The following is a 22,026-nucleotide window of genomic DNA, read 5'->3' on the forward strand; positions in this document are numbered from 1 at the left end:
TCTCCCCTTGGCCCAGTTCTCAGTGAGGGGACCTAGTGCTTTATGTTTTAATTATTAGATTCGCCAGCCATACTCTGTCCTTGCCATCATTGTAGTCCCGGTGCCTTGCACGGTGCTTGATGCTTGGCACAAATCACAATGCTAAGTGACATTTTCTAAATCGCTGGCATGAATAATTGGAAAGGGGAGGGGCAGACAGCAAAAATCAACCCTTAACATTTGCAGTACAGTGAATGTTAACATTTTTATTCCTTTTATGATGAAGAGAGTACAAAGGGCTGGGGACAGAGATAGCAGAGGAAGAGGAAAGACTGTGTCACCTCTGGAGAAAACACCCCTAAACTGTACATGGAAGAGAAGTGGAGTCCCAGGACTGCCTTTCCCAGCTGAAAAATTGGGACCCATCCAAGTGAGTTTGCCAGTAACTGTCATGGCTACAGAGCATATGCCAGCCTTCCCAGGAGTCCTGGCCACATCTCCAGGTGCCCGGGACTCAAACCCTCTCTTCTATTCCCAAAGCAACCTGGCCACTCTTTCTGCTAAGTTCCTGATCTGAGTCCCATTCTCCGGTCTCTGTCTTCTTCCTTGGACTTGTTGGACTTGAGCCAGAACTGCATGGGTTCTTCTGGTTTCTTCGTCATTGTCAGTACACTGTGGTAGGTATGCTAACACCCTTCCTCCCATTCGGGAGATTTCTTCCAATACAAGGGCTTTCAGCTCTGCCCCAGACCCTTTTAACTCCCCTGTCTCCTCCCTCCTGGAGCACGGAGCTCTGCACTTGGACTTCCAGACAAGCATGGCTTATGTGGAGGGGGAGAGTGGAAGCATATCCCCTCGAGGCTTGGTGAGGACCCTGGGTTTCATTCAAACAGACTGAGCTGCAAAGAGCCTTCTGTGCCACCCTCTTCAACTTCTGTTGTTCACTCCATTCCTTTGAGCCCTTCACAGAGAGCGCTCGGCCCCGGGCCTGCCTGCAGCTCATTTGGGAGTAAAAGCAGAAGGGAGGCTGCTCCAGGAACCAGGCATTTTTCCGGCTGTGAGCATGCACACTGTATATGTGGTGTGCAAGAAAGCCATTGTCAGTCACGTAAAACGGTTGCTATGGAACATGTTGAAAGTGAGAACACGATTTAATTGTGGATTTTATTATAAGTGTGATACTCTTCAGAAAGGCCCAGAAAGCTGGCGCTGCGGCCACTAACCAGCTCAGGGAGAAGAGAAGAGCAGCAGAGACTGCTTTGGAGCTCCCGTTGATGTTGACATGTGTGGACATCCTCAGGTCTCCTGGCCCCATTCCTCTCGCCCAGATTTGGTGCGTGGTGGCTCTAAACATTTGCAAATTCACAGTCATAGTCAGTCATTCGGCACATTATGAACTTCCACTGGCGATCCCTGTGGGAGAGAGGCAGAAAGCCAAGCCAGTGAGGAAAATCACTGCCAAGGGAGAAGCAGTGAACGACCTTTGGAAAATTCAGGAAACAAAGGGGCACCTAATGGCATGTTGTTCTCCATGAAGTCTCTAGAAAACCATTAGGTAATCCATCTATGAGGTCGGGAGTCCTAGACACCTCCTCACTCGGGGCAGGTGGCACCTTGCAGGTGACTGACAGGTTCCTGGCTATGTGACGGTCCCGTTTGTCACTAGGGGTCTCCTGGCTGCTGCTCTGTCCCATGAGTACCTCAAGGACAAATAAGTTAACAATTTGGAGTAAAAACATTTATTTAGCATTGTCTCCACTCCACTGTAAAGAATCCTCTCTTAAATGGGCCACCCATTGACTCATTTATTCTTCTACTGAGTACTTACCATGTTCTAGGCCCCACACTATACACTATGTGTTTCCATTCAGAAAATACCATTATAGGGAAATGAAGTAGGGGACACAACTCCAAACCTCCCTAAAGTGAACAAGAAAATGCCTGCCATTCGTGCACAGCAAATTTGTTCTAGAGGTCAGGCATGGGGATAAAGCACATAGCATTGTTCGATTTTTGAAAACGTGGTGTGGGTACATTTTAATGAATGTTCTTTGCTAAGGGCAATCCTAGGTTCTTTGTTCACCCATTTAACAAAAACCTACCGAGTGCCTACCCTGCATGGCACCCCTCTGGTATAATAACATAGTTTAGCAGCGATATGACACTTGTACCCACTACTTGGTGAGCATCTTCAGTATATCCTGCATAGCACTGGTGCACAGGTTTGCTCTTCTACTCTTTACTGTGATTCATGGTTTAGGCGAAGAAGCAGACTCAGAGAAATAAGCGACTTTCCTTAAAATAATTAGGTGACAATTTTGACAATTTCAGATTCCATGAGTGCCGAACTCAAATCTTACTCTTTCTCTTATACCACAATACCACCATAACTACATGCCCGTGACCCCCATCAGGGGACATGGCTGTCACCTCCTTTGCAAAGTCCCAACAAAGGGTGAAAATAAAGAGCCATTCCATTTGTGATCATGAAAACCCTTCTAAAGCACAGCCGATCATTTAATCTTAGAATTATCCTCCTTTTCAACCTGCTAGGCTTCTTCCCAGTTTGCTTTACTTTGAACAACAACCAATACTGAGAAGGTCTGTATCCCGTCTCCGATCTGGAAGAGAGTTCTGGGAGGTACCTCTCGCCAGCAGCTATGTGCTAAGTTAGGCTTTGGAATTCTGAGTCCGTTGCTTCAAGTCATTTGCTTAATATGATTGGCAAGGGAGTCTCCCCAGTACAAGTCTTGAGGGCCTTGGTGCCCAACTATTTATTAGCATTTATTCCAGCAGTTGTCAACAGAGGACATGGCTTCTTTTAGATGAAGATTAGCAAATTGGTGGCATGCATGTTTATAAAATGAATTTCATTACGCTAGGCAAGTCTTATTTATCCATATACCAACAGGCACAGATAAGTAAGCTTTTAAGCCAGGCATTCACATTACTCTTTTAAGAGGCTGTTAATTGATGTTGAGCAAATTTTAGACTTGCTCCTAAGAGAACTAAGGGACTCACCCAGGCTCAGTCTTTGATTTCTTTCCAGCACAGTGGCTCTCAAGCAGGGACACTTTTGCTCCCCTAGGGGTTTTTGAGTTGTCACAACTAATGGGGGAGGAGAGGTTACTACTGCCATCTAGTGATAGGGGTCAGAGATGCCACTAAACATCTGGAATGACTGGACAGGTGCCTGCAACAGAGAATCATCTGGTCCCAGATGCCCATAGTGCTCAGGGTGAGCAACTCCATACCAGGAAGAACCCACTATGATTTGCATATGGAAGGAAAGCCCCCACCCAGCAGGTTGGTCCTGCACTGACGATACTTCTCCAAGGAGGTGGCTTTAGCATCTTTCAGGAGAGCGGAAGGAACTCACACTGTAGATCTGTAAGCCACTGAATGTTGGTGACAGTAGCAAAATCTCACGGATATGTTCATTTTAAACAAATGCATGACATGGTATCTCAGTTTTCCTAGATTCTGGGCTAAGCCACATAATTGAAAATTTTCAAGCCAATAGGAATTAGATATTTTAATCACCAAAATATATTTATTTTGCAGTAATTTTGGATGGTATTCTTTCTGTACTGTAGTCTTCCTTGCCTTCTTAAAAAGACAATGCAGAACTAATATTCCTGTGGATGTGGAGATATCAGAAGAATACTGAACACCCTGTTGCACTCTTATCCAGTCTGCCCTTTGGGATGACACACTTGTTGACTGTCACCAGGTTCCCCTGGCTTTTGAGTTCTCAGATCTTTAATTTCTTAAAAATAGTGTGCTTGTGTGTGTGTGTGTGTGTGTGTGTGTGTGTGTGTGTGTGTGATGTCATTTGGCTATTTCTTCTCACTGGTGAAGAACTTCATTCTAAGTACTATTTTCCCTATTAATTTTTAGATTTTCTGCTTCTAGAAAATAGTTAACTAAACTAGTTAAAATGTATCTTAAATAAAAAGGAATAATGTGGGTTTCTTATGAATAAACATAAAGGTTCTATGTTCATGGAGTCTGAACCATGTAGTATGGCTTTTCAGAGCTGCTTAATGTTTGTTCTTTTGTTTTGTTTTTGTTTTTTAAATTCTGGGCCATGTTAAATATGTTAACTTCAGTTAGGTGAGATGTTGTTTCATTTAAAAGCTTACATTTCCTCAAAAGATAAGTCACACTCACATTCATCAAAGCCCATTATCAAATGAGTCAATGTACGTTTTGTTTTGTTTGCAAAACATTTATGGGTGAGTTTTTGGGAGTTCATCTGCTGTGTAAAGTGAGTATCACCTGATGGAAAGTACCTGAATTTATCAACACCTCTCTCTATTTTGGTAGAAGATTCTCATGTTCTTCTTATTGTTTTGTTTGCAAGAGTTTGGAATAGCTGATTAGGAAAGGAGATGGAAGAAGTATGTTTTGTCTTTAGGTTATGTAAATCCTCCCTTTCCTTCCTGGGTGTGGTTAATCCCTTCCCCTTCTCTTCTCTCCCTTCCCACAGCCCAAGGTGGGAGTCATCTAGAAACAGGCATCAAAGGGGTCCAGTTTCACAGTGGGTACTCTTTCAACTATGTTTGCCCTTTCCTCCTGATACTGGATCAGAAAAAGCACTCTTTGATATCGAGTGAAAGGCAAAGCTTAGAACACCACAAGAGACTAAGCTGAGGCTTTCCTGCTCTGGGGCTGCTTGGAGCCCATCTTTAGCTCCAAGGGTGAGCTGCTCCATGAAATGGTTGATGAGAATAGCCCCATGTGGCTGTCCATCACCCAAGCAACATCTTGCTTAATTATATACCAAAGAGGAAGTAAACTAGAAAAAATTCCAGACGGAAGTTCTTGTTGACAAGGTCCTTGCTGGGAGCTGGTCCCCAGCTCCTTGGACCCTCACCCCCTGGGAAGGCTCACCTTTCCACTGCAGAGAAGGTGGTGGTCGCTCCTCGCATATAGTAGTCGTAATTGTAGGAAATCATGTCCATTTCTTCCCCATAGTGGCCTGGATATTCTGTGGTTAGCCTAGGCGGGAAGAATAAAATTTAGAGGAAAAAGATAAAACACACTATTATTACAAAGAAGAGATGGCATTTGAACATCACGGAATCCAATCCAGATTCCAGTACACTTTTCCAGGTTGCAAAAAGATGATGGGCAGTTTCCTCCCACTTCTCATCTTCCTTCTTCTTGTCATTAAACTACACACGGAAAAAGATGTAGATAACTCCCAAAGCCTTGAAGAAATATTAATTAGTATCAATGTTAAACCATTCCATGCAAGTCCACTGGAATCATGTTTCCAAACTATGGATTGTGATTTAGTGGATCATGAAATCAATTTGATTGGCTATTTCCAAATAAGCTTTAAATAACAGAGGCACTTGGGTGGCTCAGTCAGTTAAGTGTCTTGTCTAACTTGGGCTCAGGTCATGATCTCATGGTTCAAGGGTTTGAACCCTGCATCGGGCTCTGTGCTGACTGCTCAGATCCTGGAGCCTATTTCAGATTCTGTGTCTCCCTCCCCTACTCATTCTCTGACACACACACACACTCTCTCTCTCAAAAATAAATAAGCATTAAAAATTTTTAAAAATAAAAAGTAGAGTAGGAAATATCAGAGCACAGTCTAAAGGTTGTGTGTGTGTAAAAACTTTGTTTCAAATATACTGTGTTTATGATTGATGTGAGATTCAATATGTATTTTTTATTGTGAGTCATGATTAAAGTGTTTGAAAAATATTAAAATAATATTTAATCCCCCAAAAGGTAGTCTTTTCCTTGTCCACTATTGTTTTGTGGAACCTGAAACAGTTCCTGCTACATAGTATTTGCTGAATAAATAATGACCTTGGGAGAGTCACTTCATCTCAATCTCCTGGTGTAGAAAAGAATGAAAAGAACCTCACAGGCTTGTTATTGGAATGAATACTGGTATGTGTGATGTGTAAATGGTAGAAGTTGAACCATTAGGAGCACTTTGTTTCTTCTTCCTCCTCCTTTTTCTTCTTTCTCCTCCAAGATTAGGTCAGTCCCAGTATCCCTATGAGTAGGTTTGTTGTGGTCCTATTTGCTGCTGGAATAAATCTAGAACCTCCTGATGCTTGTAAGGGGATCTTCAGGTCCAAAAATAGTCTGTTTAGTGTAAAATGGGTGTGCCAACGTCTTTATCTGCATCTCCAAGGCAGTTAGTGTGTGTCAACAATTTCACTCAATTTGGGTTCACCAGGCCATTTTGTGTTGTTGTATACATTATGATGATAAAAATATCTTCTATTATGTAGACATAATATTGCAAGGATTATCACAAAATCTTGAAAAGACTGATCTGTAATCTAGAAGGGCTCCTAGGAGGATCTGAGGACTTGGATGCAGCAAGTCAATGGTTAGTTCAAGATGACATGGGGTTAGCTAGAGCCCTGAAAGCCCATTCTCGAGGCTCACAATTGTTTTTTCTTTAAATTATATCGTTGTTCTTGTTCTGAGAATTTCCCCAAGACATAATTATGCTCCATTAGGATACCAAGCCCAATCCAGAGTGGGTTATGTGCGTTTTGCTTAATATGTTCATAAAGGGAAATAAAGCTCTGCGAATTCAGAAATCTATTCTGTGCTTCTAAAAAGACCTAGAACAGGGACTTCCTCTTTCTAATGAAAGTGTTAAATGACTCATAAATGGACTTAATAGGGCCTCACATGGATCCCATTGGTTTGTGATCTATGAGGATTCTAATAAGCACTAGACTAAAGTTTATCCTCCACAAAAAAGAAGCATTGGTTGAGAAAGTGAATAATGTAAGTTAGGGTTAAAATAAATGGTGTAGGAAGTGTTTTCCTTACTTCAGGGAACACAAAATATTTTCCAGAACTTTGAAACACTCTTTGGATATAATGCATGAAGATAATTGCCAAACATTTTTATATGTGCTACGGAAGAATCTACATATAGCGATACTGCATTAAGCTAAATCCAATTGCTAAACTTGTTTGGAAATGATCAGGCTAGATATTTATTTTTTTAAGTTTTTACTGATATGATGTCAGATTACTTGGTTACTTAAGCAAATTTGAACTAACGTGAAAAAGAGAGGCTTGCATTTTCAAAAATCTTGAAGTTTTAAGCTTCCGAGGGGAAAAATGTATCCAATAGTTTAACTAGAATTTTCTATTGCTTCATTTTTGGTAGTGATCAGATATAGGCCCCCTTGATCAACTGAACAGTTTGTCTGGAAGCCTCTGTGGGGGGACTGCGAGCCAGTAAATTTCTAGATTTCCCAGGAGAAGGCGTGCATGCCCATGGGTACCTTTCCCTCTTGGTCTCAGCCAAGTTTTGGTTTTATTTGATTTTTGGTTCTTGTTGTTATTTTGTTACAAAACTGTGAGATCACGTTTGGACTATCTTACAGGACCCTGGATTAAAGGGGCCAGGGAAAGAATTTACATATGATGGAAGTTATACCTGCTCTATGACACTAAACATTTAGAGAAAGAAATGGCCCAAGTCATGAGTAGAAAGTGAATTGCCCCAAGACCACCCATAGAGGGAACTTCTGTTTCAATACGATCCAGGGTTCTGAGTTTTGGAACCAAATAGATGTGTCTCCATTTAGTTCTTGATGACATCCTGCACATATAACATGTCTTAATAAATGAAAGGCCCAGTAATAGCTTCCATAAGAGAAAAGAAAGAATGTAAACTTTCGGAGCTAGACACAAACAGGGACATAGGGACTTGTCAGGACATCAAAAGAGGCTACAAGGAAGCAGGAGATTAGGGTTTCAAAATCAATGTCACTGGGCTTCCTGAGGGTGGGCGGGGAAGAAGGCTGTGTGGTTCCAGCTTCCTTGTGAATTACTAGGTCACTTCAGGTAGCTTTTGGCAAAATAATAATAATAATAATGATAATATAAATAAATTAAAAATAAAATAAAATAAAATCACACTGAGCATTGCCATTCATTCCTAAACCAATTGAAATAATCTAACAAGCCTTCAGCTTGGCAAGATGAAGAGAAGCGTCAGTCAGCATGGTGTCTTTATTCAATGCACTGAAATGAGCATTGAATTGAAACTCCTCTATTTGGATCCTCACATACTCCTTTACAAAGATGTGTGTGTGTGTATGTGTGTGTGTGTGTGTGTGTGTGTGTGTGTGTGTTCCTCCCATCACTTTGGGCGAATGACTGTTGGGGTACACTTTCTCACTCTATGACACCTTTTATGCCATCTGCAGGCAAGACAAAGAACTTAACAGAGAACTTGAAAAGTGAGGAAAACTAAGCGAGAACTTAATAATGTAGAATGACTCGTGCAGCTTCTTGTGTTAGATGGGGTTGAACAAGGTGGAAAGAAATGAAATAACATCTTACTTATAAGCTGAATAAAACCCAAACTGAAGGGATTTTTAAGACTGATAGAGGATATTCTCATCTAAGATTCTTGAAACACTGAAATTATCAGCAGGCTCAACCAGAACCAAAACAAGGCTGCTGAGGAGTCTGTGACCACTGACGGAGCCACAGCTGATGGATGGCCCTGCTCCTCTGCTGTGACAATGGCGCGCACCACAGAGCCAGGCCCAGATGTATGTTATCACAGCCATCCCACACAGAGGGATAGAGATACAATTTAGTTGGATAAAGAGGCCAGTTTCACTTGTTGTTAGAGGTTTGGCTGAGGACTGGTTTTAATAAAGGAAAGGGTTTTAAATCTATTTCTCAGCAGAGAGTGACTCAGTGTAAAACCATATCAAAATCCATCTCTATTATGGATTACGGAACAGTTGAACCTAGAGTCAAACTTCACAGCACCAGGATCGGTTTCCCATGCATCTATCTGCTGGTGGGAAGGACAACTGGATTAAATGAAGACATCCTGCAGGCTTCAGTCAGGCTGTGTGCCCCACCGCTGTGGACATGGTCAATGGGGCCCTGTGTCATGGCCCCAAGTCCGCTGGGATCACCTCCCCAACCTTCTCCGGCCTGGTGGGACAGCAGAGGAGCATATGCCACAGCCTTACTACTCTAAAAACTGGAAGAACAGTCCAGCTTTTACAAGTTAACAAATCAGAAGGGAGTTTCAGCTTTTTTCTAAACAAGAATAAACTGAGAATGTTTTCTGACCCGTTCTTCGGTGAGGAGCCCATGTTCAACCAACATTTTAGAGAAGATTCTTCTGGTCAATCTAACCTCTGTTTTGCTCCTATTTTCACCATTTCCCAATTAGCATGTTATTTTATTTTATTTTTTAATTTATTTTTTTGATGTTTACTTACTTTTGAGAGAGACAGACTGAGTGTGAGCAGGGGAAGGTCAGAGAAAGAGGGAGACACAGTCTGAAGCAGGATCCAGGCTCTGAGTTGTCAGCACAGAGCCCAATGTGGGACCTGAACTCACAAACTGTGAGATCATGATCTGAGCTGAGTCGGACATTTAACTGACTGAGCCACCCAGGCACCCCATATTTTATTTTATTTTTTTATTTTATTTTTGAGAGAGACAAAGAAAGAAAAAGAGTAGGGGATGGACAGAAAGAGAGGGAGACAAAGAATCCCAAACAGTTTCCATGCTGTTGGTTCAGAGCCTGATGCTGGGTTCAAACCCATGAACCATGGGATCATGACCTGAGCTGAGATCAAGAGTCGGATGCTCAACCAACTGAGCTACCTAAGTGTCTTGTGCATCTTATTTTATTTAAGTATCCTATTCGAATGTCCTATTACTTGTCAGCACCACATATGGAGCATTTGATTAAAAAAAAAACCAGGGTCCTATATATATATGTCTTGTTTCATGATATGACCAATGTGGTGAACTCCTTAAGGGATCAGTGGTATCTGGCAGCATATAGGTCTTAATGATCTGGTTCCCAGGAGCATGAAGGAGAAATTTGGCATTTGTGGGACTGATGTGTTGAGGTTGGCCTACGTTCCACATTCAGCTACAAAGAGGATGTCCCTCTCTGGCAGGCAAATCAGTGAGAAGGTGTTTTGTTTTTAAATAAATGAATCTGATCATGATCAATCCTCCTGCATAATGTTATTCCAGGTAAGCCAGCAGGAATGAGCATATTTCAGGTTAGACTAATTTGCTAATGGCTCAGCATCTCCAATAGGAGCTGCTTTAGAACCTGTCTCAATTATTTTGGCAAAGATGAGAACAGTAAGACTCAAATGCAGTTAAGCATGAAGGAAGCACCTGCGAAGGAAGAGCCACCTGGCTTCTCCCCCAGAAAGCTGAGGAGTTGGCCCCATGGGGCTGAGTGACCAGGTCTCTGCCATCACCGAAGTGCCATCCTCGGTGGAAAGACCTTAAACCCTGAAGGAAGGAGAAAGATGTTCATGTCTGTCTTCTTGTGGCATTTTGGAAATTTATATTTTAAAAGGTCCAAATATGTATCACAGCACGTGGAAATGCAGTTCCAGAGATATCTCTGACTTCAATTAGAAGAGGAAAACCTCTAAATATTTTCCCAATTGCTCTGTTGGAACTGAATTCCTAGCTCACTGGCCACGCCCAGGGCTGCTCAGCAAGCACATTTATTTCCACTTTTCCTGGCTTTCATTAGCCACATTACATCATTGTTGCCCTGGTCCTAAACATTGAGCGAAACAACTCTGCTTCTCACATCTCTGCTCCAGCTAAAATAACCCCTTTCTTCTCTGTTTTCACTTCTAGATGGCCACTGCCTTATTCCCTGATACTTCACCCATGTGGGTCCTAGTTTCTCCTCAGGATTGAAAGAGCTCAGTACTGTGTGGAGAGCTTAGGGTTGGGAGGCAGATAGACTTGCTTGAACAGAGTTTGGACCTTTGAACCTGTCACTACGTCTGCACCTCAGTTCCCTTATCTGTGTGCAAGTGTCATAATTTCTGGGTGTGAGAAGTAAATAGCTAACCTATGGGCACGTGCTAGGTGGGTTAATACATAAGTTACATAAATACAATGTGCCATCATCATCATTACTGGGGACTGAATCAAAGTCTATAAATTGTACCTATTTCTTAACATTTATTTATTATTGAGAATCAGAGAGAGACAGAACATGAGCATGGGAGGGACAGAGAGAAGGGGAGACATAGAATCCAAAGCAGGCTCCAGACTGAGCTGTCAGCACAGAGCTTGATGCGAGGCTCAAACCCACGAGCGCTGAACCCATGACCTGAGCTGAAGTTGGACGTTCAACTGGCTGAGCCACCCAGATGCCTCAAATTGTACTTATTTTGTAACCATTCACATTCACTGGCTGATTAAATGAATTAATGAATGGAGGAATGAATGGTCATCTCTAGACTCTAGTAAAGGCAAGGAAGTACACTAGAATGGTGCAACAGGTTATGTCTTTAACTGCAAGGCTTACTTTATTCTGAGTGGCTACTGGGGCCTGGCCTTGGGTTAGCCAATACTTACTAGCCAACCAGCCACAACTCTGAAATTGCTGCTTTTGAAGTTTGAGCACAGGGAGGGACGCATCACTGCTAGGCAGGCAGCACATACGTTTCTAAATTATAAATATGGCACAAAAATTGTGAAGGGCCACTCGGGCCGAAGAAAGGTATGTTTGATTCTGTTGTCCCTCAAAAGGAGTGCTTTGGGCCTCAGGCAATACAAGGCAATGATTGTCTGTAGAGCACGTGAACATCTAACATCAATGTGAGTTGCTTTAAAATGCAACATCCAGTCCTATTTTCTCAAAGCGTGGGTGTCTTCATCTCTGTAATACCTGCTTCCCAGTGGCTCAGAGGAACCGGTGCAGAAGCCGCCTTTCTTCCCAGCCTCTGGGTTCAGCACAGCAGGTAACCTGAGCAGGGATGGGGGCACAGACTCTGCAGTGGGGGTTGCCTGTGACCTCATTCTTGTCCCTGCCATGATTTCGTGCCAACACCCCCCATCTTCTATAAAATCTGAACCACGAGACCATGAATTAAAGGTTAGTTTCATTGAGTGCTTTAGAGAGGGGGAAGAAGAATATTCTGGTAAGCTGATCTCATTGTTGTGGACTAGAGTGATCTAGGAATTAAGGAAAATATTTTCTGGTGTTGAACTCAAGCTTCAGGGAGAGGGAGCTGTGCAGCAGAGAGTACGACATGTGAGCGTCATAGGCTATCTAGGTTGGAGGAAAACTGAAAATGTCATCTGTACTGATTCTGAGGAAGAACATTATTCTTTTTGCCATCAAAACATACTGTGCAATGAACCTAATAAAAGGCCACAGGCCTGGAGAAGAACCATGAGAAAAGATGCTCAATTCAAAACCATTGGTTCCTGGGACCCATTGCTTACACATGGCCGGCATCACCTGGAGAAGAACCATGAGAAAAGATGCTCAATTCAAAACCATTGGTTCCTGGGACCCATTGCTTACACATGGCCGGCATCACCTGCAGATGGGGGACTTTCTGGGGCGTGGCAGGCAGCGGCTGTAGCTGACGGGGGTTATTTATTACAAACAGGATCCCAAGAGTTGTGGCTTCGTCAGTGACATGTGTTTGTGGTTTCGGACGACTGGACAAAGAATTCGAATTCTCATATGTAAATCAATACTTGTAAAATTTACATACGTATCCAATCCAGTGGGGACTGTTTACTGACAGCGTGTTTGAATCTATCAGAAATTCACTCTTTTGCCAGAGTTCAGCGAGGCTGTAATATCTAACGAGAAACTTCACTGAAGTGAGAACAGCACATTGGTCCCCACCAAACAAATAAATCACTCACTCATCTGGCAGTTGGTTGGATGATTTGGGGTTTTTTTTCCCTGCAAGAGTGGTGCTATTTCTGAATCCTTAAATGTCTGCAAGCACAAAGATGATAGATGCTCATTTAGCGAGTTCAAAACCCTGTTGGGCTCAGTGCAGCACATTGGCTTTCAAAGCGGGAGAGAAAAATGTCCCCACGCATATGCGTCTCGTTCCCTGGGAGGTAATTGAAGCCAGTGTAAGTGATGCCAGGGGAGGCTTCAGATAGGAAGGTTATCAGCAGTTTTCAACGTGGGAAGGTGTGGGAAAACACTCCTCACTCCATCAGGCTGTTAAAAGGATCAAAGAAAATAATGCTTGTGAAAGAATCCTTTCCAACTAGAAAACGTCACCCTATAAGTGTCAGGTTTCACCACAGTTCCTGTTCCTATGGGCTTGCAGCATTCATTCTAGCAATTGATTAAGAGCCTATTTTGTGCTAGGCAATCTTCTGTGAGATGCAGAGGAAGTAAGACCTAATTTTTGCCCTAGAGGCTTCATTCAGTTTAGAAAGACATATAATATAAGGAACGTCATGACTCAGGCAATTTAAAGATGCCACTAAAATGTCTAGACACCCCAGTGGGATAGTGAGTCATGCACGGTGCATGCAGCAATCTCGCTTTGCCGCTTCTCCAAGTTTTCCTTTGAAAAAGTACCATTGCCTGGGGCACTGCTGTGGCTCTCTGCTCTAACACCATGCAGTCAGGTAAGATGCGGCTAAGCAGAGCCTTTCTCGAAGGGAGGGACTGCCTCCAACTTTCTGAGTGACTTTCTCCCCTTCCCCCCCACCCCCAGCCAGTTCTGCTGACCCTCCTGGTGGGGAAAGGAGGGGGCGGATCATTGCAGGCAAGGCTTGGGGTGAGTTTTGTCAAGGGGCCCTCCATGTCTCAGGCAACTGAAAAGTTGCTCATCTCCCTTTTCCTGTCATTAACCCAAGGAGTTTGTTCCTTAGTATATACTTCTATGTTCATTAAATCTTCACATCTTTAGCAATCGTGGGTTGCATCTAAGAGAACTTGAAAAGTTATTTCTCAAGCATGTAAGAGGAAGGACACACAGCACTTGTGAGGAGCAGGAGGAACTTGAAACCAGCCCCCAAATTCCCAAGGGAATTCTGGGGCATCATTAGAAAATTAATGGAATTTTGAAACATAATGATCTGGATCCTTTGGGGTCTCAGCATTCAAAGAAATGGGGTAAGCTTCAAGCACTGATGCTCAGATAGTGACTATCTATCAGATAATCAGATAGATTACACATCCCATGGAGCATGAGGACTCTGGGAAGATTGGATATTTCCCCTTCATCCACCCTTATCTCCATCCATTCCCATCTCTGCTGTTTGAGAATTGTTCTAAAGTGAGTGAGTCTCAGTTTCTCGCCTGCTTTGTCACCAAAAGCTTTGGGCCCCACGTCCATTCCCTGTGGTTGCTGTTTCCCGGGAGCCAGGTGGCCAGCCAGCGACTGTGTGACCACCAGACGGGGCAGACCCCCACCTATCTTGGCAGAGACATTGGTCCTCTAGTTGATGAGACAGGCAGCCACCCCAGCTCCCTCCTCCTCTGCCTGGGGAGGAATGAGTCAGCCATCCCTGGCACACTGTGCAAGTGGATGGTTTCTTGTTTCTCTGCACCGCCAGCTCCAGACACTGGTTCTGCCTCCCACAGCGTGACCTGGCCCCTGACTCTGATGACCTTGGGTAGAGTCAGCCTTAGAAAGGCCTATTAGTTGGTGAGGAGGCTGGGTCTACACTGCAGCTGGGAGTGTTGAATGGGACAGGTCAGCTTTGTGTGATCAAAGCTGGAGGCAATACCGGGCATATATAATCTCAGTCCTCACCATATTAGGAAGAAGGCTGACGTTACTCATCCATTCATTCAACAGGTGCTATTGAGTGTCTCGTAGGTGCCTGGCATTATTCAAGGGGCTTGTGATGTAACAATACAATGATGTCTGCTTGTTCAGAGCTTACCTTCTAGGCCAAGGGTGGGAGGATGGGGGGACAGATTTTTTAAAATTGGAGAAAGTAAAGTAAATTATATTTTCTGGGCCTCTTCACCTTATTCTGCATGCCCCCCTGAGTCATCTCTTCAAACATTCATTCAATAATTATTGCAGACACTATTTTCCAAGCATGACACTAGGCATTGGGGGTATGAAGATCAATGAGTTCCCTGTAACCTCCAGATGTCCCTAGTCTAGACAGAGAGAGAGAACCATGCATGGATAGTTCAAGTGTAGTGTTCTAAGTGCTGTGACAGAGGCATCCATGTGGGCAGAAAACAGGGTCCCCCACACCTGGTCCTCCCCTTGCCCCCAGGCTGTCAATCCTCCCCAGGGCAGCCCGCCCTGGGCTAACTTCTTTTACCCCCTTTCTCCTGAACATGCTTCTCTGGGCCACCCAGTCTCCTGCAATCCTGATGGCTCCTTCAGAGCCTAAGGGGAAGTCTTGCTAGTGTGGTAATGGATTAAGTATTAGTTTGTTGCTTATTCTTTTGGATAATTTATTTACATTTTAACTGGCTTTTAATGCCTTGCAGCTGGGGAGGTGGATTTCATGATGGGGTGGCCTCTGTTGGCAGACTGGGGTTGGGAAGATTGGGGAAAGCCATATTTCTCCTGTTTCTCAGTGGGGCCTAGTCATGTTTCAACCCTCATCCTCTCTTTGAAAACAGTTCTGGGCATCAGATTGCCCTTTGCAAAGGGGCCTTTGGAATTAAGGAATTTTTAGGGCTGAAAACAACCTCAAAGATCTTTTACTGGCTTTCGGGAGTTTGAGGACTCTTGAAAATTCTCTGTAAACTTTTGTTTAAACATACTGAAGTGCATTTTCTTTTTCCTGAAAACAAGATCTGTATCTTTCATGAGATTCCTAAAAATCTCAGAGATCCAGAAAAGGTGGCTAGTCTTGAGGCCCCGTAGAGAAGGAGAGTGACTTTCTAGAGATGTTACAGTGAAAGAGGAGGAGAGGTGGGGGAGGAAGGGAAGGAAGGAGAGGACACGTCAACACAGAGCCATAAACTCAAGCTTCATGTTGCCCCATCAGTTTTGCCACACTGTACCACCACACATGGGCTTTAGGTCTTTGCCTTTGGGACCTGTCACAGTTCTAGCCTATGCCCTAGCCATGCCTGTGCACCTGCCACAGTGGGGTAAGAACTGCTTTATGGAGGCAGCTTTGGAGAGCTGGAGGAGGCCCATGCTCCATCATACTGCTACTGATATTGGCTGACTCTGAGCTCTGAATTTACTAGTCATCACTACTCCTAACAGAAAAATGTTAAGCCTTTGGAACTGCCCATCCTTAGAGCCATTCAGGCATCTGTGCAACAACACTGTCTGGTGGCAGAAGAGTTTCGCCCTCAAGGCTGCCCTTTCTCGTATCACATCACAGAGAGATAAATCAGTTGAGTGAGCCACCCTTCAAATGTTGACACTTGGGATCCCTTGTCCGAGGCAGAAATGCCTGGCTTGTTTGCACACCGAGGAACTTGGGACAAGTTGTGTTATTGGCACCCAGTGGAAGTCGTCAGGGTAAATAAATCCATGCATACATATTCTCCTAGTCAATCTGAAGGCTAGGTCAGGGGCTTCTGGGCAACAGCCCAGAGAGCTGGAAAGGAACTACACATTGATCTAGAAAACACTAGCCTCTTTCTTCCATCTATAATTATATACCCTGTTTGCCACTCTGGCCTTTGAGTGGGCTAGTTTCTTCCTATGAAGTTCTGCAGGAAAAAAAATAGGTTCCTGAACAGATCTAGCAGCCCTGGGTGTGATAAGAAGTTAGCGTGATAGAGGGAAAGAGCACTAGAACAGGAGTCAGTAGCTGTCAGCTGTAGAGGTGACATACCCATGAAATAGCTAGGTGACTTTGGACAAATGACTTCCCTGTCCTATTGTTCTGTTTGTTTTCTTTCCTGCCAAAAGAGGGGTGTAGGTGCATTGGGTTGATGACCTGTAAGGTCCCTCCCTGCTTGAATATTATTCTAGCCTTTTCTTTAATTTTATTTATTCATTTCCTTCTATATGCTGCATTCCAAGTTTGCCTAGGACAGCCCAGGCTTATCTGAAGCCAGAAACATGGACCAGAGCACCCCCAAACTCTCCTCTAGACCCCAGGCTCCTTCCACCAGGCTCACCAGCAGGAATATGGACATCTCTTGCTGTAGCGACAACAGTAAAACTGCCATTCCCGATCCAGAACGGACTCGAAGTAGCGGCTCTGGAACCCCGCCACCAGCCCATTGTTGGAGCACGTCTGGTACCTGAAGAGAAGAGAACAACATCAAGTGAACTAACGATGGAAACACCCAAGACCTGGGCTCCCACGGTTACCAAGCCAGGCCACACTTTGACTGACCTAGATTCCCAACAATTTATTCCATTTTTATGCAAATAATCAAGACTTTGTTATATTTGTAGAATTAACATATGCTCTGCATTAAAATTCAAATGATTCAGGATCTTTCAGCTGAAGCAAATTTGGGGAACACTATTCCTGAAAGACTTCTATGAATTTATAGTCGGATGGAAGAGAGTGTAAGTGGATGGATAGAAAGGAATCTAGAGTCTTACAGATGTAAGATTGTATTATTAATGCCATTTATAAAAAAAGAGAATATAATTTATTTTACTTGAATTTAAAGTAAAAAGAAGACACAGAGGAACACAATGAACCGATGAATTTCAAATAAGAGTTTCTTTTGCTCAGGAGCAGAGCCCTGGCAGTTAGCACTGGACACTCAACTGGCAAAGCCCAGGTGGGTGCAGTGATTTGCCCAGGGCCACCCAGTAGGGAGCTGCTACCACACTCCCAGGTTGTCACCACTTACCCAGGAGTCTTTCTGCCACCCACTAAACTGTAAGCTCTCTGTGGGTCAGAGCAGATTTTGTGCAGATTTATCCCCAGTGGCCACAGTAGGTCCTGGCATATGGAGGTACCACCACACGGTGGTGACAGGCAAGTGAACTCCTCAAATTCCCTGTAAGGGCATTTTCCCTGTCTTAGATGCTGTGTTCTAATCCTTCACAGAAGGTAACCCTTCTCTCTGGTCCACAGACCCTCCCTTCGTCCCTGGGAGTGGTTACACTTTCCGTATCACTAGGCTGCTGCTCTGGGGATCAGCTCCTCTTCCCTTCACAGCACTTCTCTAACTAAGCATTGGCCTTGGACTGTGTGATCATTTCTTCCTTTGTTCCAATTCCTTTCTCCCACCATCCAAATCCCACCAGTGCCTGAAGGTTGCCACCTCTGCTGGATGGTGGAGATGCTAGTCTCCACCCAACCACCACGGGGTCCTGCACTCTGGGGGCTGGAGGTCACTCAAAAGTCCTTCCAAAATAAGTCTTTAGCTCCCTCGGATTCTCTGCATTTCCCACCCACCCGGGCATTGAGCCTGATCCGTCTCATGGGTGAGTGGAGCGGTGGTTGTCTGTCCCTCCTGGGATGACAGCTGCTGGAACACAGCCCAGCTTTCCAAGTACAGATAAATTTCCAGAAATGATCATAGAGAAGGTAAGAATAGATGCTCTGTGCTGATAGGTGAGAGGGACCATGCTGACACATGTACTCTGAAATCACCAGTGGTGACTCATTTCATGGGATTTTTCATCATTGCTAGAAATGATCTGTAGATCTGATGAAACCAGATATTAAATATATTTCATGGCTCTGATTGGAAGGTATCTGTCCTTTTGGTTCATTTATTATTCATTTATCCATTCATGCACACCTTCATTCAAGTGAGCATGTATATATTCATTCATCCACCAGACATGTGTACCCTGATACTCTTGATCCTCTTTGGCAACTATCCCCACGCTTCCTCATTGAGGGAACGAGACCTGGGCTTGGAGTGTGGCCATCTGTGCAGATTAGCCTGGGTTGCTGTCCCTGGGACTTGCAAGAAGTTCCTATAGACCCTAGAGAGCTCAGCTACAGGAGATCAGGGAGACAGATTAAAATGCCCTAGACACGCTAGCCTTCTTTGTTCTACCATTGCTCACATCTCATCAGGAGCAGTACCACTTGGGAAGACACCTGGCATTTTGGAAGCCACATGATTGGAATGGACTGCCAGGGTCTGGGACAGTGGAAAGTCCAAGATGGTCTATTATATCCTCATTCTAGCAATGTGAGTGAGAGATTTTCAATACAAAGCACTAAAAGTTGTAAACAAAGCTTTTGGGATCTTCTTTCTTACCATCACTACAATTTTTGGCTTCCTCTAAGACAAATTCCTTCTCAGAACTGAGCCAGGCCGTGGTTTCCCTGTGGCTATTGTTCCATTGTTTTGGTTTGTCCTATGCACTCAGATCACTGCAGGGACAGTGTTCCCAGAGTGATAATTTCCCTCTAGTAAAAATAAGTGCAGCAAGAGAAGCTGGCCTGACCCATGGGTCATCAGTTCTGAAGGCAATCCAGGTTCTGCGAATTCTCCATCAGTGGTCAGCCTCGCAGCTGGCCCCACCATCCCGTTTGGCGAGTGTACCTGTCACTCCCTCATGGGCTACCTCAGGAAGATCATTTGGACACGACAGGCCCAGGGCAAAAGAAAATATGGTTAAAGGTAGATAAACACACAAGGCTCTCCTTTCCTATCTTCTGTCCCATTACCTACACAGGTTGGCAGAATGAGCACACGTTGGGGTTTGGTAGTGCATGTGACCAAACCGTGAAATCATTCCTTCCTGATTTGGATTTTTCTTGGGGTACGTTTTCACTCTCATGTGGGGATCAGTAGAGCAGAAAGGTCAAAAGCATGGACTATGCTGCCGGATGGGTGCTCCAACCACTCCCGGCTGTGTCACCTTGGGCAGCTTCATACCCTCTAATGGCCTCAGCTTTCTCATTTGTAAATGGGCATAATAACAGTACATACTTAGTTAAATTATTGTGAAGACCAAATAATCCAATGCATATAAAACTCTGGTACTTAATAAATTACTTATTATTGATGCTTTTGATGCTTAATAAATTATTATTGTCATCCTGCTTTCATTTCGTCCACTTGGCAATTGTGAGTATGCTCGACAAAAACTACCTTGGCTCCCTAGGCTCCCATCAGAGGAAAGCTGGTGGACTCCAAAGCATTCCCTGAGCTTCTGTTTCTTTAAAACAAAGCTCATGGAGGTTGGATATCTTGGTTGTAGACACACATTCACTTTGTAGCATATAGATACTTTGGTTTCACTTATCACCCCCAGTAGAAGGTAGAATCCTTAATGGAAAAGATGACTTGATCTTTAGTTTGAATTCTTCCACAGTGCCTGTCACAATGGGGCTAGCAGATGTCTAACAGAAGAACAAATGAACTTATGACTGATCAGGTGTCTTCAATCCCAGAGGCAGAGTTGGCTTGGGAAAGCCCATCACTCAGACCCAGAAAGGACCTGGAACTTCCCCAGGAAGTTTCCAGAACCAGAGTGAGTGATCATCTCCCCACACCCATCTTCTCCCTCAGGAATGAAGTCTGCTCAGGTTGAGGGCGTAAACTGAACAGAGATTTGGTCATTCCTCCCCTCCCTTCCTGTAACTTTTGATCTTTTCTGAAAGCACCTTATTTGAAAAGACTCACTTAAATATTTGGCCACAAGCTGCAGGATCACAAACATGGAGCAGACTGGGGAGAAGAGGGGTAATTGATGGGAGGGGGCTGGGGGAGCAGGTGAGGGCTGGCATGGCTCGAATGATTCAAATTCAGTTTTGAAAAGCGGTTAGTGATAGGGACGTCTGTGTGGCTCAGTTGGTTGAGCATCCTGCTCTTGATTTTGGCTCAAGTCATGATCCGAGGGTCATGGATTGAGCTCTGCATTGGGCTCTGTGTTAACAGCAAGGAGCCTTCTTGAGATTCTCTCTGCCCCTCACCATGCTCATGTGCTCTCTCTTGCAAAACAAATAAATAAACATAAAAAAAAGTGGCTGGTGATGAAAAGACACTCCAGAGGCTCTGCTCCACTTCCCAGCACCTGTGCGATGCTCCTGAATGGGCTTGCAAAAGGGTAAGGACAGAAACCTCCAGGCCTCCGGGTGGATTATGACGGGACCCCAGGGAAGCCATGAGCAGAGATTCCCTGAGAACCTCGGAGTGCCCTGTTTCAGAGACTTTCTACTCCCCATTTCAGGAGGCAGCCTTTCCTTCTCACCAACGCTGTGAAGGCGGGAGGCTTAATTTTGTTTCACAAACTGGATCATCGTTGGCCTTGCTCCACCAGAAAGATGAAACTTTCTAGAAGGCAGATTATGAGGCAGTTAGTTATTCCTGCTCTAACAATACTCAGGGAGGGACCTTCTTGGTGGCCTTTGAAAATGGTTTATCTCGGGGCCGTCACCTTGAAAGCAAAGACAGAAAACCTTCTCCAGTATTTGCAGCAGTCAAACAAAGACATTTCAGGGTACAGGGGAAGAGCTGTTGTTGAAGAAGCAGCAGACCCAATTTCTGTCCTTCATAGGCTGTGTGGAACCTCATCTAAGTCCCTGTGAGGACTGAATGAAAGGATGCCTGCAAAACTCTTGGCCAAGATGGAAACTGAAAGGCTAGCATCCAAACACATTCTTCGGAGGCCAAAGCTTTTGTATAAGAGCTCTTAGAGGGCACAGAAATTCCTCCAAGACTGTACTCTCCTGGTCCATCCTCTGGCCAGGCTCTCTCCCTGTTTCTTGTGTTCTTCACTGGGTCCAGGGATGTTGGTGAGGCCAAATAATGGAGACTGGGACTAGAAGATGTGCACACATGTGGTTTTGTTGGTGAACTCTTCTGTAGAGTTAGTCTCTCCTTCCAGTTTCAGTCCCAAAGTATAAAAAGTCCAAACTCTTACCAAGTTGAGGGTGGCAATGGGTCTGTTGTAGAAGAGAGTAAAGCAGTGCCATATTGGTCAAGAGCTTGCAAAATCACATGGAATTGGTGGGCTGGTCATGCTGGTCTCTTTCCTCTCAGTTCCACAGATGTACAGGGTGTTCCAAGTGTGCTAGTCAGTCTCCAAACCCACAGCAGACATGGAATAAGAGCAGTTTTGCCCATCGTCCAAGCCAGGGACTAGCTCCCTGTGTGGGGAGACTCTGTGACACTGGGACACAGTCTCCTTCACCTCCCCAAACTTCTTTCCCAACCCAGCTAGATGAGGGCTTAAGTTCTATCAAGAGAGATTCATTATTTTAGGGTGAAGTTTTGATTCCCATTAATTCTCTTTTCCCCAGAATAATCCTTTGAGTTGCTCTAAGGAATTTGTAACAGAATTCACAGAGTTTTAGAATGTTTCTTAAATCTTTCAACAAATACTCTGTGCCTGGTGCTATACTTGGTCTTTCCAAAGGGCTGTGCTGGGA

General features: G+C 44.2%; 1 protein-coding gene across 1 annotated transcript in view; it reads right to left on the bottom strand.

Moving 5' to 3' along the window:
• Positions 1-225: 225 nt before the first annotated feature.
• The window catches only part of DPT (dermatopontin), a 28,762-nt gene continuing 6,961 nt past the window's right edge, over positions 226-22,026 (bottom strand). The window contains exons 2-4 of the mRNA XM_029933055.1: positions 16,841-16,966; positions 4,876-4,983; positions 226-1,392 (exon numbers count right to left, since the gene is read on the bottom strand). Coding sequence (XP_029788915.1) covers positions 1,326-1,392; positions 4,876-4,983; positions 16,841-16,966 — 301 coding nt within the window. The 3' untranslated portion in view covers positions 226-1,325. The remainder of the gene's footprint in view (positions 1,393-4,875; positions 4,984-16,840; positions 16,967-22,026) is intronic.

The sequence above is a fragment of the Suricata suricatta genome, chromosome 3 (assembly GCF_006229205.1).
Source record: "Suricata suricatta isolate VVHF042 chromosome 3, meerkat_22Aug2017_6uvM2_HiC, whole genome shotgun sequence".
NCBI lineage: Eukaryota > Metazoa > Chordata > Mammalia > Carnivora > Herpestidae > Suricata > Suricata suricatta.